Raw genomic sequence first — 15,263 nt, forward strand, 5'->3', positions numbered from 1 at the left:
GGCTCACCATGGAAGTAGTACTCCTGCTTGTCTTCCCACTTCCTCTGTGGTTTTGCCTGGGCCTTGACTGAGGTGAGAAGGGTGGTTTATCTCCTCAGGTATTACTACCATCTGAAAAATTAAAAACAGATTCTCTAACATAGAGTAAAGTCCGCATAGATTAAATTGGATGAGCACTATTAATTTGGTGAGAATTAGATGGATGTAGCTCCTCTTTTAGCCAAAGACAATGGGAGCTTGGCATTGGAGAGCATAATCTTTATCTCCATCAAATTCCAACCTGGTTCCCAGTTCCAGATACGGGTTCCTCTTTACTTAGCCAATCAGAAAACCACACTTGTTACCCACCAAGGCTGTGTGCCTCCATTGCATTGTGTGCTTGTTGTCAGGCTGGTTGCTTCTGAGTATCTTAGACCTCTGCTTGCTCAAACCATTGTTGGCTACTTTACCCCAGTAGCTCATGTAACACTCTCCTGCACCAGACAGACTATTTGGGGACTGGCTGTCTTCTGGATTCCAGCCTGGTCTCTGTTCTGTGATAGCAGCATATGGCATCTTCAACAATAGGGTCTTACCTTTTACCTCAGGTAGGTAATCAAGTTCTTAAACAGAAGCCTGTCTTGTAGGTCTCTGATCAACAGATCAATGTGGGTAGCACCTATTTCTGGTACTGTGGATTACAAGTCAGAGCCCAAGGTTTGTAAGGTTAGGCTTCATCGAACCACCCTCTCCAGGGCTGTTCTTCTTGAGCATTTCCCCTATGCTCTTGTTGAGGGTTTTATCTTTTGGTCTACCTTCGAGGAATAATGTTTCTGTGGTACCAGTTCATTTTGGGTTTAGTTGTATTTATTACCACCCAACCTCCCATTCCAGATCACCCCCAAGCCCTTCCTTCCCTATTGTATGGGTCTTAAGTTTCCTATCCAATATTCCAACAACTCAAGCTAATCCACGTTAGGAACCACAGATGAGTGAGAACATGGTGGCATTTGTCTTTCTGTGATTGTGTATGATCTGTGAGTATTACCTGTTCTAATTCCATCCATTTTTATTGTAAATTTCATTGTATCATTTTTTTTTTCTTACTGCAGAATAGAATTCTATTGTGTAAAAGTACCACAACTCTGTTATCCATTTGTCCAATAGTGGTTGATTCCAGTTCTTAGCTATTATGAATTGAGCAGCTATAAACATGTTTGAGCAAATACCTCTCTAGTGAAGCATGGAGCATTTACAGTAAATGCCCAGTAAGGGAATAACTGGGCCTGTTGGTGGTTCTATATTCACTATTTTTAGGAATCTCCATATTGGTTTCCACAGGTGTTGTACAAGTTTGTATTCCCACCAACAGTGAATGAGGGTTCTCTTTGCTCACATCCTCGCCAACATTTGTTGTCATTTGATTTTTTCTTAATATAAAAAGATTTTATTCTTCTAGGCTGGGAGATGGCTTAGCTTTGTTAAAATTTTTTTATTTCAAATTTTTATTAACAACTTCTGTGATTATAAAAAATATCCCATGGTAATACCCTCCCTCTACTTTCCCCTTTGAAACTCCATTGTCCATCATATCCCCTCCCCCTCTCAATCAGTCTCTTTTTAAAAATTTTTTTATTTTTACCATTTTTTATTTTTGTATGTACACATGCTTATAATCAGTGAATTTCGAGGCCAGGTTCAGGTAACTGAAGGGCCTTTACAAGTAGTTTATACTGTCTAGATCCAAGATAAGCTGCCAGCACAGTCTGAAGTAAAATAGGAAATAACATCTTTCTAAAGACGGCCTTAAAAACTCTAATCCAGTAATTTAAGATGTTTCCTTTGTCTGGCAGTGGGGTTGACCCATACCTTGCTGCAAGGCCACCGTTCACAGGTATAGCCAAAAGAACAGTGTGTAGGCCACTCATAACCAAGCCAACCAGTCCACTCCGTGTCATGGTACAGGTTTCACAATTCAGCTCACCTTTCTGGTTCTGGAAGTTGGCTAATTTTTCTGGATATGATTTCAAAAACTGAATTCTTCTTGATAGTAGCATCTTCTTTTTGATTTTCCATCTTGAGCCTTAAAAAATTTTTTTATGTAGGTATATCTGATGTTATGCTCCTAGCAGCTAATGCCTCACGGTTCTCCCATGTCCATGTTTAGTACAGCCTCCCCAGCCCTCGCCCCGGTGCCATGTTCAGTGACACGTGACTCAGCCCAATCAGTCTCTTTTATTTTGATGTCATGATCTTCTCCTCCTCTTATGAAGGTCTTGCATAGGTAGTGTCAGGCACTGTGAGGTCATGGATATCCAGGCCATTTTGTGTTTGGGGGGAGCACATTGTAAGGAGTCCTACCCTTCCTTTGGCTCTTACATTCTTTCCGCCACCTCTTCCACAATAGACCCTGATCCTTGGAAGTTGTGATAGAGATGTTACAATACTTTTGAGGTAGGGTCTCACTCTAGCCCAGGCAGACCTGGAATTCACTGTGGAGTCTCAGGGGGCCCTCAATCTCACAGCAGTCCTACTACCTCTGCCTCCCAAGTGCTGGGATTAAAGGCTTGTCATTTGACTTTTTAATGACTGCCATTCTTAATGGAGTAAGGTGGACTCTCGTGGTTGTTTTAATTAGTATTTCCCTCATAGTTAGGGATGGTGAACATTTTCTTAAGTGTGTGTTAGCCCTTTGTATTTCTTCCTCTGAAAACTCTCTGTTCAGTTCTCTACACCCTTTTTTTGGTGGGTTGTTTGATTCTTACACTGTTTTGAGTTCTTTGTAGATTTTAGATATTAGGCCTTTGTCAGTGGTATAGCTGGTGAAAATTTTCTCCCATTCTGTGGGTAATCCATTGACTCTGATTGTGGTATGTTTGTGCAAATGCTTTTCAGCTTTATGAGACCCATTGATTGAGTGATTGTTTAATTTCCTGGGCTACTGGGGTTTTGATCAAGAAGTCTCTCCCTACTCCTATACCATGGAGAGTTTCTCCTATTTTTCTTTCAGTAGGAAAAGAGTTTTAGGACTTATATTGAGGTCTTTAATCCATTTGGAGTTGGTGAGATGAATAGACCTGGCTTTATTTTTCTACATGTGGCTATCCAATTTCTCCAGCACCATTTGTTGAAGCTCCTGTCTTTTCTCTAGTCTATGTTATTGGCATTTTTATCAACGATCAAGTAGATAATAGCTACTTGAACTAAGGTTTGGGTCTTTAATTCTATTCCATTGATTTATATTTCTGTTTTTATGCCAAGACCATGCTGTTTTTATTACTATGACTTTGTAGTATAGCTATAGGTTTGGATATCCAAGGACTACTGCCATTCCATATGAATTTTGAGATCATTTTTTCTATCTCTGTGAAGAATTATATTGGAATTCCATTAAATCTGTATATTTCTTTTGGGAGAATTGTCATTTTCGTAATACTAATTCTACCTATCCAGGAGCATGGGAGGTCTTTCTATCTTCTCAAGTCCTCATTTTCTTTCTTGATTTTTTTTGGGGGGAAGGGTTTTGGTTTTTCAAGGTAGAGTCTTACTGTAGCCCAGGCTGACCAGGAATTCACTATGTAGTCTCAGAGTGGCCTCAAACTCATGGTGATACTCCTACCTCTGCCTTCCAAGTGCTGGGATAATAGGCATGTGCCACCACACCCAGCCTTTTTGGGCTTTTGAGGTAAGGTCTCACTCTGGCCCAGGCTGACCTGGAATTCACTTTTAGTCTCAGGGTGACCTCAAACTCCAGGTAATCCTCCTGCCTCTGCCTCCCAAGTACTGGTATAAAAGGCATGTGCTCCCATGCCTGGCCTTTTTGGGTTTTTGAGGTAAGGTCTCATTCTAGCTCAGGCTGTCCTGGAATTCACTGTGTTGTATCAGGGTGGTCTTGAACTCTAGGTGATCCTCGTACCTCTGCCTCCCAAATGCTGAGATTATAGGCATACACCACCATGCCCAACTTTCTTGAATATTTTTATGTTTTCATCATATAGGTCCTTCCCATCCTTGGTTAGTGTGATTCCAAGGTATTTGTTCTTGGTTTTGTGGGTATTGAAAATGGAACAGTCTCATTGATTTTTTTTCTCTGTGTATTTATCCTTTACATATAGAAAGGCTCCTGATTTTTGTGTGTTGAATTTGTAGCCTGCCACTTTAGTGAAGGAATTAATCACTTTTAGAAGTTTTGAGATGGAGACTTTTGGGTTACTTATGTATAGGATCATGTCATTCTGCACATAGTGGTAATTTGACTTCATTCCTTAATTTTTATTTCTTTCTCATGTCTTATTTCTTGTGCTGGTATTTCTAGTACTGTGTTGACAAGTAGTGGTGAGACTGGGCACTTCTGTTTTGTTCCTGATCTCAATGGGAACTCCTTGAGTTTTTCCCCACTAAGTATTATTTGGGCTTTGGTGCTGTATATATAGCTGTAATTATGTTAATATCTAAACCATCCATGCCTATTCTCTCCAGTGTTTGATCATGAAGTGATGTTGTAAAATACAAAGACATCTTCCACATCTATTGAAATGATCATGTGGTTTTTGTAACTAAGTTTATTTATATTGTGTATTATGTTGGCTGATTTTCATATGGTGAACCATCCCTGCATCCCTGGATGAAGCCTACTTAATCATGGTGGTAATGTAGTTGATGTATTGTGAATGCATTTTGGTCATGTATTCATTTAGCTTAATTAGGTCTTTCTTTCTTTCTTTCTTTCTTTCTTTCTTTCTTTCTTTCTTTCTTTCTTTCTTTCTTTCTTTCTTTCTTTCTTTCTCTTTTTAGTTTTTTAGAAGTAGCATATCACTCTAGCCCAGGCTGACCTGGAATTCACTATGGAGTCTCAGGGTGGCTTTGAACTCACAGTGATGCTCCTACTTCTGCTTCCTGAGTTCTGGGATTAAAGGCGTGTGCCACCATGCCCAGCTAAATCTGATTTTCTTGATGCTTTTAGATTATGTCTTCATTTTACTCATTCAGCTGGGTGTTAAGGTCCTCTATTGATTCACCTTCAATTCATTTATGTTTCTTTTGAGGTTACTCTGGTTTTCTTCAATTAATTTAAGCCTAGTAACAAAAGCTGAGTGCTCTCAAAGATGATTCTGCTCATTTTCATTTATGTGATTTTTTTTTGATCCTTTCCTTCCAGTCCAGCAATTCTTTTGATAAGGGTCACATAGCTTTTTGCTTTTTTGTTTTGTTTTGTTTTCCCATTTTGGGATTCAATTTCTAATGTTTTTATTTTGTATGATTTCATTGAGGGTTTTCATTGTGGGACTAGGCATCCTTGGTGGACATCTCTCTTGTTTTCTTTTTTCTTTTTCTTGCATTGTGTTTTACCCATCTCAGGGAAACATCTTATTGAGGGAAAAAAACAAGTATTTGCCCTTGTAGGATCTTCATTGAATGTTCTGTTTTATATGTGAACCAGATTGGTGTAAGATGGGGTTATAATTGCTGAGGCGCAGATTGTGGAGAATGCAAGTACATCAAAGGTACCTGCAGAATTGGGACATGGGGACTGTGAGTTCTGGCCTATTTACTCCATTTGCATGCACTTTTCAGTACAAGGCAACAAGAGGTTAGGGAATCAGGAGCTGGGAACCTGGGGAGTCAGGGGCAAGAGGCAAGCTCCCACAGTGGCCTGTGCACCCTGTGGCTCAGGGGAATATGGAATATGGGATCCAGGGGCTGGTCACTCAGAAAGTTGAAGCAACAGACCTGCTTCAGCAGCATGTCTCCAAGGTTCAGGCCACCCAAAGCCAGCAGGAGGGCTACTGGGACCAGGGAACTGGGAGGTTGGGAAGGAACCCAGAACTCTGGCCTATCACTCTGCCACACCCTTCGGAGCAGGGGATCAGGGTGTTGGGGCCCCGGGGGCAGATTATTCAGGAAGGTGGATCAACAAGCCTGCTAAAGCAGAATGCCTACAGAGTCCAGGCAGCCCCAAGCCAACAGTAGGGTTACTGGGACCAGGGAACTGGAAAGTGGGGAAGGAACTGGAAGCTCTGGCCTTCTCAGTCCTTTATATTACCTTTTTTCAGCCATCCACCTCATTCTCTTCTCTTCTTCCCTACCTCCCCCTTTTTGGATTTTTATTTTTAATTTTATGTATTTATTTATTTGAGAGAAAGAGAAGTAGATAGAATAGGCATTCCTGAGCCTCCAGCCACTGCAAACAAACTCCAGATGTATGTGCCATTTTGTGCATCAGGTTTTATGTGGGTATTGGGAACTGAACCTGAGTCTTTATAGGCTTCGCAGGCAAGCACCTTAATTGCTAAGCCATCTTTCCAGCCACCTTTCTCCCTTGCCCCCTTTTTTTGAGAGAGCAAGAGAGAGAGATAGAGGAGAGAGAGAATTAGTGTGGTAGGTCTTCACCCACTGCAATCAAACTCCAGATGCTTGCACCACATCGTGGGTATGTCTGTGCATCTGGCTAACATGGGATCTGGAGAGTAGAACATGGGTCCTTAGGCTTTACAGGCAAGCACTTTAACTGCTAAGCCATCTCTCCAGCCCCTTTCTTCCTTTTTGATATAGTGTCTCTAGTAGTAGATTATGAACTAAAAATGTGCTTTGTTTTATTTTTCTTTTGTTGTAAGAAATAGTTTGATTGAGTTGTAATTCAGAGTTTACTTATATGTAGTATAGAGTTTATTGGTTTTTTTAGAGCTGTTGAATATTTTATCATATGGATCCTGGCCCATTGAATAGCTTCATTAGTTTTAGTTTGAAATTGGTCTTTCCTTTTACTTTTCTCTTTTATATACATTTCTTTGTTTATCATGCTAGTTGTAGTTTCAGGATCCGTAGTCTGTTTACCTGTTTAAGCATTACAGCCTCAAAAATTTCTGTAGAAACATTCCTTACTTGTTTAATCATTGGTGACTGTATAAATACACCTGAATTGGATCCCCCTATTACTACTGAGAAGGGGGAAATGAAAGCAAAAATAAGTAGTAATAAACTTATAATAATTCCAAGGAAAAGATAGGAGTAGCACAAATTGTCAGATAACAGGCATTCCAGGAGGTTGCTGAAAGACTTCTTCTTGGCCCTGCCAAAGAATGCCTCGGATACCACAGCCCTCCTGAATGGTGTCCCATCAGTGTCATACTCCAGAGCTGACTGTTGCCACCGACCCTTAATGCTAGGGATGTTGAACTTTTTTTTAAGTGTGTGTTAGCCAAACTCCCTATTTAGTTCTCTGTACCACTTATGGAGTAGGTTATGTGATTTTTTTATTGTTTAGTTTTTTGAGTTCTTTGTAGATTCTAGGTATTAGGCTTCTGTCAGTGGTATAACTGGCAAAAATTTTCTCCCATTCATTAATATATTGGCTCTGCTTACAGTATGTTTGTCTGTGCAAAGGCTTTTTAGCTTCATGAGATCCCATTGGTTGAGTGCTTGTTTAATTTCCTTGGCTACTGGGGTTTTGTTCAGGAAGTCTTTTCCCAGTCCTATATCATGGAGTATGCTTCCTATTTTTTCTTCCAGTAATTGAAGTGTTTCAGGTATTATATTACAGTACTCAATCCACCTGGACTTGAGTTTTGTGTATGGCAAAATGAGTGGGTCTAATTTGATTTTTCTACATTTGGTCATCCAATTTGTCCAACACCATTTGTTGAAGATGCTGTCTTTTCTCCAGTCTACATTATTGACACCTTTGTTAAAGATCAGGCAGCTGTTGTTGCTTGCCCTAAAGTGTGGGTGTTTAATTCTGTTCAATTGGTCTGTGTTTCTGTTTTTATTCCAGTACCATGCTGTTTTTGTCACTGTGACTTTGTAATATAGCTTTAGATCAGATATGGTGGTACCACTAGAGGTGTTTCTTTTGCTGAGGATATGTTTGTATATCTGAGGCCTTCTGCCATTCCATATCAATTTTGAGATTATTTTTTCAGTATCTATGAAGAATGATGCTGGATTTCTTCTCCTCCTGGTATGCCCATGATCCAGATGTTTGTTCATTTTAGTGTCCCACAGTTCCCTCATACTCAGTTCACTTGATTTTTTTGAACTTAGAAATGTTTTTGGCCTCGCGATCAATTTCTTCTGTCCTATCTTCCAGGTCAAAGGTTCTGTCTTCCACATGAGTACTCTGTTGGTGAGTGGTTCTAGAGAAGTTTCATAAATTCTATATGATTTTTGTTTTCTGTTGTGATGTTTTGTATAGTGTCCATCTCTTTTTTTGAGGTATGATTTCAATTCAAATTCTGGTTTTCTTGATGCTTCTTGTAGATCATTCTTTCATTTGATCAAATCTTCATTAAGTTTAATCAACTGCTTGTTGAGGTCTTCCATATCTTGACTTACTTTCAGCTTATTCATATCTCTTTGGAGGGTTCTAACATTTTCTTCCATCAAGGTAAGCCTACTGTCAAAAGCTGAATGCTTTAGGAGACGATTCTGTTCAATTTCATTGATATGATTGTTTGTTCTTTGATAGTTTGCTTCAAGTTCAGCGATTTTTATTTTATTTTTATCAGGAACTCATTGGTGGTTGTGTTTTCATTTGGGGCATGGATTTCTGTTGATTTCTCTATGATTTCATTGGAGGCTTGAGTAGTAGGACTAAGCATCCTTGGTGGAGATCTCTCAATTTTCTGACTTTCACTGACTTTTTTTGCATTGTTGTCTACTCATTTTAGGAAGACTATTTTTATTGAGGAGGTAGCAAGTTTGTGTCCCTTGGTCCATTCACCCTGTGTCTCAGGTGAACAGGGATGTTGGTACTTAGTGTCCAGTCAATATAATAGAGCAAAAGTCTTGATTCCACAGCTCACACAGGGGTCAGGCTTCCCGGAGCAAGGCACAGTGGGACCTACCAGGACCAGGGGTCTAGGATGAACAAAAGAACCGGGGTCTAGCCTAGTTCATGCTAAGCCCTCCAGGACGTGGACTAGTGCAGGCAGGCTAGACTGGGGTGGTGGGAGGAGCCCACACACTGACCATGCAAGGAACTCAGATCCAGTCTGAGGGAGGGGACCAGAAGTCAGAAATAGGTCTGGCCTACTTACTCCTTGCCTGCCCTCACACTTGACCATGCAGGGAACTTAGACCTAGGTGGTAGGAAGGGGCAGAAATGGGTCTGGCCTACTCACTCCAGACTACTGTGCCCACCTACCTAGTCTTTCTTTTTTTAGTTTGAAGTATTCTTTAAAATTATATTGCATCCTAATTTGTGTCTTGTCATTTTTCATGTAGATTTGAAACTAAAATTGACTCATTTCACATTACTGGCTTACCAGACAATTCAAGAAAACCTTACCTTCTAACTTCCTTGGATAACATGTCACTTTTCCAAATTACATTTGAGATAAATCCTTTAGATGAAACTGTTGCTCAAAGGTGTATCATAGAAGCAGAACCTTTAGAAATAATTTATGATGCAGTAAGTATTTTCTGTATTATCATTTTAACATAATTCTATTTTTTAAGTTTGTGCTTTATGTTAGTGATGCTTATTTTAACAGAGGACAGTCAATAGTATAGTGGACTTCTTCAGACCCCCAAAAGAGGTGCATCTAGCACAACTCACCACAGCAACTTTGACAAAACTTGAAGAATTTCGAAATAAGACAGCAACAGGTAAGTTAATTTTTGTGAATTAATAAAAATTTTAAACTTGTATTTTAAAATAATTTCTGCCTGGTTTTCTTTGGAACTGCAGTCTCTTTACTGATTGCAGAATTTGTGGGGCTCTGATGATTCTCACTTCTCAGTTCTCTGCTCCCCTGCGAGACTGTGATTGTAAGTATGCCTGACCACACCTAGCTGTTAATATGGATCTGGAGAGTCTAACTCTTGTGACCTTACTCAGGCCCCCATGCTTGTACAGCAAGTGTACTTAAGTGTTCATTCATCTCCAGCCTCAAATTTAGGTTTTTAAGTAAAAATTTTACTGTAGATATGGCCTGTATGTTAACATTTTACAATTTGTGAGAATTTATTTTCTTGCTTTATATATTGTATTTTTTGGTTTAATTTTGTTTATTTGCAAAGCCAACATAAATGAGAGGTAAGATAACTCTCTATACTAGGCTATGGTTGTAACTACCTGCCTCCAGGAGGAAGACCAAAAAGCTTATGTCCTAAAAGTGCCTAGGACATACTTTTTCTTAAAAAAAATTTTTTTTTAAATTTATTTCACTTAAGTTGTATGCAGAGGAGGGAGGAGAGTGGGAGAGAGAGATATTGAGAGTTTGAGATTGAAAGAATGGTTATGCCAGGGCCTCTAGCCACTGAAAACAAACTCCAGATACATGTGCCATTTGTGCAACTGGTTTTATGTGGGTACTGGGAAATTGAACCGTGGTCATTAGGCTTTTGTAGGCATACTCCTTAATAACAGAGCCATCTCTCCAGCCCAGAGTATACTTTTGAATCAATGAAATCTATCCCATGGGAAACATGTTGTATTTTCCTAAATGTTACACATATAATAAAAAACCTGTCTTTTAAGATAACACCTTTAATCCTAGCACTTGAAAGGTTAAGAATGGAGGAACAAAAACAGCTTATGGAAAGAAATGGGTTGTTTTGAATTTACAGTTTTGAGCATAGGCATACATCACGTCACCAGCAAGGAGGAAGTAGAGTGAGCTAAGTGTGGCAAGTAAGGCTGGGCTATCGTACCCAAAGTCTCTACAAACTTTCCAGGTAGTACCAAGAATAAAAGGCTTAAATTACAAATATATGAGGCTGTAGTGCACATTTTACAATCAAACTACCACATATTCTCTTAAAAACCGATCTAGGACTAGGACAATGCCTCATTGGTTAAAGGCATCTGCTTGCAAAGCCTGCTGGTGTAGGTTTAATTCCCTACTAACATCCATATATATCCAGATGCATGGACAACGTGGTGTAGTTCATTTGCAGTGGCAAGAGGCCTTGCCACACCTATATGCATGCACTCTGTGAAATAAAATAAATTTTTAAGAAAAGCATTCTAGCAAAATTGTGTTTGTGGAATCAAGAATGGGTTCATTAAAAGAGAGAATTAAGATAGGACTTCTACAGAGGATAGGACTGAGATTTGTGGAGGCAGAAATATTTTTAGGTGGTCCTGGGGAAGATGGTTTAATAGTTAAAGGTGTTTGCTTGCAAAGCCTGCCATTTTGTGTTCAGTTTTTAAGCTATCCACATAAGCTCTATGGGAAAGAAAAGGTGATGTACGTGCTTGGCATTTATTTACAGTTACAAGAGGTCCTGCTGTGCATATGTACACACACACAAATAAAAGAAATACACTCAGGTTGAAGAATGCTTAAACTGTGTGATGAAAATAGAGAAGTGCTTAGCATGGAGTGTCTGGGGAATCTTGAGGGCCATGTTGTTGTGTCCAAATGCTCCTTGTTGCCTAGCATGCAAAAGAGTAAAACTGCCATCTGTACTTGAATCCACATCCTTGGTGAAACTTACAAGTTCCATGTTTATGGATGAACTGTTGATCAATATTCATACCAGTACTTCACCTTAGCTTTTATCTCCATTTGAAAAAATTTCACCCAAATCTGCTTTTACAGGATATTGCAAATGCCAAGACCTTTTTATTAAGCAGTCTTGTTTCATCTGCTCAGGCAAGCCTTTGGAATTTCTTCAAGATGACAGAGTTTTTATAATTCTCACATTTCTACTATTATCTATATATGTACATATATTTCAAAACTGAATGTTTATTATTTTTGTTTTTGGTATTGAGACAAGATGGCTCTGCATTGCTCTGGCTAATCTGTAATTTGCTATTCTCCTGCCTCTGTCCCCCAAGTATAGGGATTGAAGTTGTGTGCCATCACATCTAGCAAATTATTTTGAGTTACTTATGTACCTTTCCCTAACTTTTGTATATCAAGCTAGTCATCTCTTGTACGTGACACTCAGTATCAGCTTTACTTTTCTCTACTATTGTATATGGAACTTATATATCTATCACTTTATTCTAAGTACCTTTAAAGGGTTTACTTCAGTTTCACTATTTTTTTAAAATATTTATTTGCAAGCAGATAGATACAGAGAGGAAAAGTATGGGTATGCCAGGGCCTATAGTCTCTGCAAATGAATTCCATATGCATGCACCACTTTCTGCATCTGGCTTTAATGGGTGCTGGGGAATTGAACCTAGGTTGTTAGTCTTTGCCGGCAAATACCTTAACTGTTCCAGCCCCAACACTACATAGTTTTTAAATATAAATCTTTAATATTAAAGGTAATATTAAAATATGCTGATCTTCCTACTACTTTTATGTCTTTTTACTTTAATCTTTTGTAAAAGGTTATTAATAGGCTGGAGAGATGGCTTAGTGTTAAAGGCACATGTTTGCATTCCGTATTGGCTCAGATTTGATTACCTTGTACTCACTCAAGTAAAGCCATATGCACAAAGTAATGCATGCTTATGGAGTTCTTTGTGGTGGCAGGAGGCCCTGATGTGTCCATGTTCTCGCTCTTTCTCTCTCTCTCTTGCTCTCTCTGCTTCTTTCTGTCTTTCTCTGTCTAAATAAAGAAATATTAAAGTATATCTTTAAAATTATATTGGTGGGGTGTCACAGAATAGCTAAATGCTTTTTTTTTTTCTGGAGTTTTGGCTTTTGGGTCACAATACAATAGGACTCAATATTTCCAAATAGAAATATCATCAACTACTTCAACATCGAACCTTCTGAATCACTTCATAAACTAGAACTTTTCTAGCAAGAATTCATTGATTTAATGACTGCTCTTCTCATATAATACGCTTGTGACCCTTCACAGTCAAAAATAATAAGTAATAAACTACACATACTCTTGAGTGGAATATCAGGGCTTATACAGTAAAGAAATAACTTGTTTTTTTTCAGTGTTACTTTTTGCAGAATTTTATTGCCCATAATTGAAATGAAAATTCTACTCAGGATGACCCTTGTATAGTTTTTTAATTTGTTTACTTTTGTCTTTTTAAAGTTAGGTATTCTTTTTGACTATCACATCTTTAAATCATTATAATTCAAAATATCTTTATGTTTATTAAACCTGATTTGATGACTGTGGATAGATTATTTTGTATATGGTGAGGTTTCCATCTCATACAGTATAAATCATTAGGTTTAAAACATGATAGTGGACCTAGAAACATAAAATAGATGAAATGCATGCAGGGCAATGAACTAAATTTATTGAAGCACGATTTCCCAAATGAATGAAGTATCTAAGAGATAGAGAACCCTGGTTTATTGCTTTTTCTGGTTTACATATGATTTTGTAGAAGCCAGCTTATTGACTTTTGTCTGTTTCCGAATGAAATTGTTAAACTAAGAATTGTTAAGTGTAATAGATGTAGCTGTATTTAACTTATAAATAGGGAAGAATCTATACACGTTCTAATAGTATATGAGTAAATTTTTTATACCATTTTTTTTAGGTCTGTATTTTTTATCTCAAATTGGATCTATATTGTGTTTCTGGGTAAAAACGTTTTTTGGGGGGAGGTGAATCTCATTAATTTTGTATCATGACTTAATGATCAACAAATTTAATTTAATTTAATTGATCAATAAATACTTTAAATAGGAAAAACTCTGCTCTAGGTTATTTAAAAATTAAATACCTATTTTTTAATTTTAAAATTGTATTCTCAATTCACATGTGTATAAATGTCCTGCTTTGTTTTAGTAAAAGTAATTTACAGAAAGTACTCATTGCAGAAATTTAAATTTTCTACAGGTCTGCTATATATTATTGAAACACAGAAAGTTCTTGATCTACGAATTAATTTGAAGGCTTCATATATTATTGTCCCACAGGATGGAATTTTTAGTCCTACATCAAATCTTCTTCTTTTGGATCTTGGTCACCTAAAGGTATACTATTTGATTAATAATATTTATAACTAATAATAATAATTCATCAAAGCATGTAGTATGTTAACTTTGTTTAAAATGTACTTTGGTTTTAGGTAATTTAGTTAGGCTTATGCATATTTAAATTTGTAGTACTATAAGGATTTGAGAAATATCCCTTGTTGGTGAATAAAATGACATTTCATTTAATTAGGTAGTTTCTTTCCTTCTTCCTAAATTTCTTTCCTGTCATATTGTTTTGCTTTCTATGTATTTTTGGTGTTTATGTTTGTATGTATGTGGGTGTGCATGTGTGTGGATGCATATGAACAAATGGAAGCCAAGGTTAACACTGGGTGTCTTCATCTTCAACTTTCTACCTTATTTATGGGGACAACTTCTTACTAAGATCAGAACTCAAAAATTCAGCAGGTAGGCTTGCCAATAAATAACAATGCTCTACCTGTCACCACCTCCCAATCCCAAGCACTAGGATAACAGGCAGGCACCACCATGCCAGACATATGGTCTTCATGCTTGATCTGCAAGCATGTTACTATCTTACCATCTCCCCAGTTTCAATGTATATTTCTAAAAGCCACATGACCAATTGAGCTCTTCAGGTCAGGGATAAACTTAAGAACTATACATAGAGAATTTGAGAGTCAGGCTCAACAAGTTTATTTCCTTTTCAATTTAAGTCTTATTTGATTAAGCGTATAGAAAGGAAAGAATTCTGGAAATAATCATCTTTCTGAATTTTGTACATATATTACTCAGCATTAGCATTTTAATAATTATATTAAGTGGTCTTAAATCAACAGACTATCTTATATTTATGTAAGCCATTTCCTTTTTCAATCAGTTATAACATTTTTCTTCCCAAAATTTAAGGGGAAATTCCTTTTCAAATTTCTAGATATGAACAGTTCAATATAGTACCCATTTGTTACATGTCAGAATTGAAATTAATGAAAGATAAATACATTAAAAATTAAATTCCTACTAGCCTAGGCTGACTGGAATTCACTGTGTAGTCTCAGGGAAACCTCAAACTCACAGTGATCCTCCTACCTCTGCCTCCCAAGTGCTGGGATTAAAGGCATGTACCACCACACCTGACTTCCTACTAAGTTCTTAATATTTAAAACTGGCTAGTGACTACTGTGTTGGACAACATAGCTTCAGAATAGTTCTGTCATTAAAATCTGTTTGACCATACCACTCTTAAGTCTTTTAAGTGTAGAAGAATTTCTACAACAATTTATAGTGGAATAATTTTTCTGGCTGTCTAAACCTTTTCTTGATATCTTCTGTTTTAAAATTTTATTTATTTGTTTGAGAGATAGAGAAAGAGGCAGAGTGAGTGAGTATGGATGTGCCAGGGCCTCCTGCCACCATAAACAAACTCCAGATGCATGTGCTAAGTAATTGAACCCAAGAAGTCAG

At 37.7% G+C, this 15,263-nt stretch overlaps 1 protein-coding gene across 4 annotated transcripts in view; it reads left to right on the plus strand.

The window, feature by feature from the left end:
- The window catches only part of Vps13a (vacuolar protein sorting 13 homolog A), a 203,548-nt gene that overhangs the window by 43,294 nt on the left and 144,991 nt on the right, over positions 1–15,263 (plus strand). For all 4 annotated transcript variants that reach the window (XM_045155616.1, XM_045155629.1, XM_045155618.1 and 1 more), the window contains exons 18-20: positions 9,202–9,388; positions 9,471–9,585; positions 13,699–13,835. In XM_045155616.1, the coding sequence (XP_045011551.1) occupies positions 9,202–9,388; positions 9,471–9,585; positions 13,699–13,835 (439 nt within the window). The remainder of the gene's footprint in view (positions 1–9,201; positions 9,389–9,470; positions 9,586–13,698; positions 13,836–15,263) is intronic.

The sequence above is a fragment of the Jaculus jaculus genome, chromosome 1, assembly GCF_020740685.1.
Source record: "Jaculus jaculus isolate mJacJac1 chromosome 1, mJacJac1.mat.Y.cur, whole genome shotgun sequence".
Classification (NCBI taxonomy): domain Eukaryota; kingdom Metazoa; phylum Chordata; class Mammalia; order Rodentia; family Dipodidae; genus Jaculus; species Jaculus jaculus.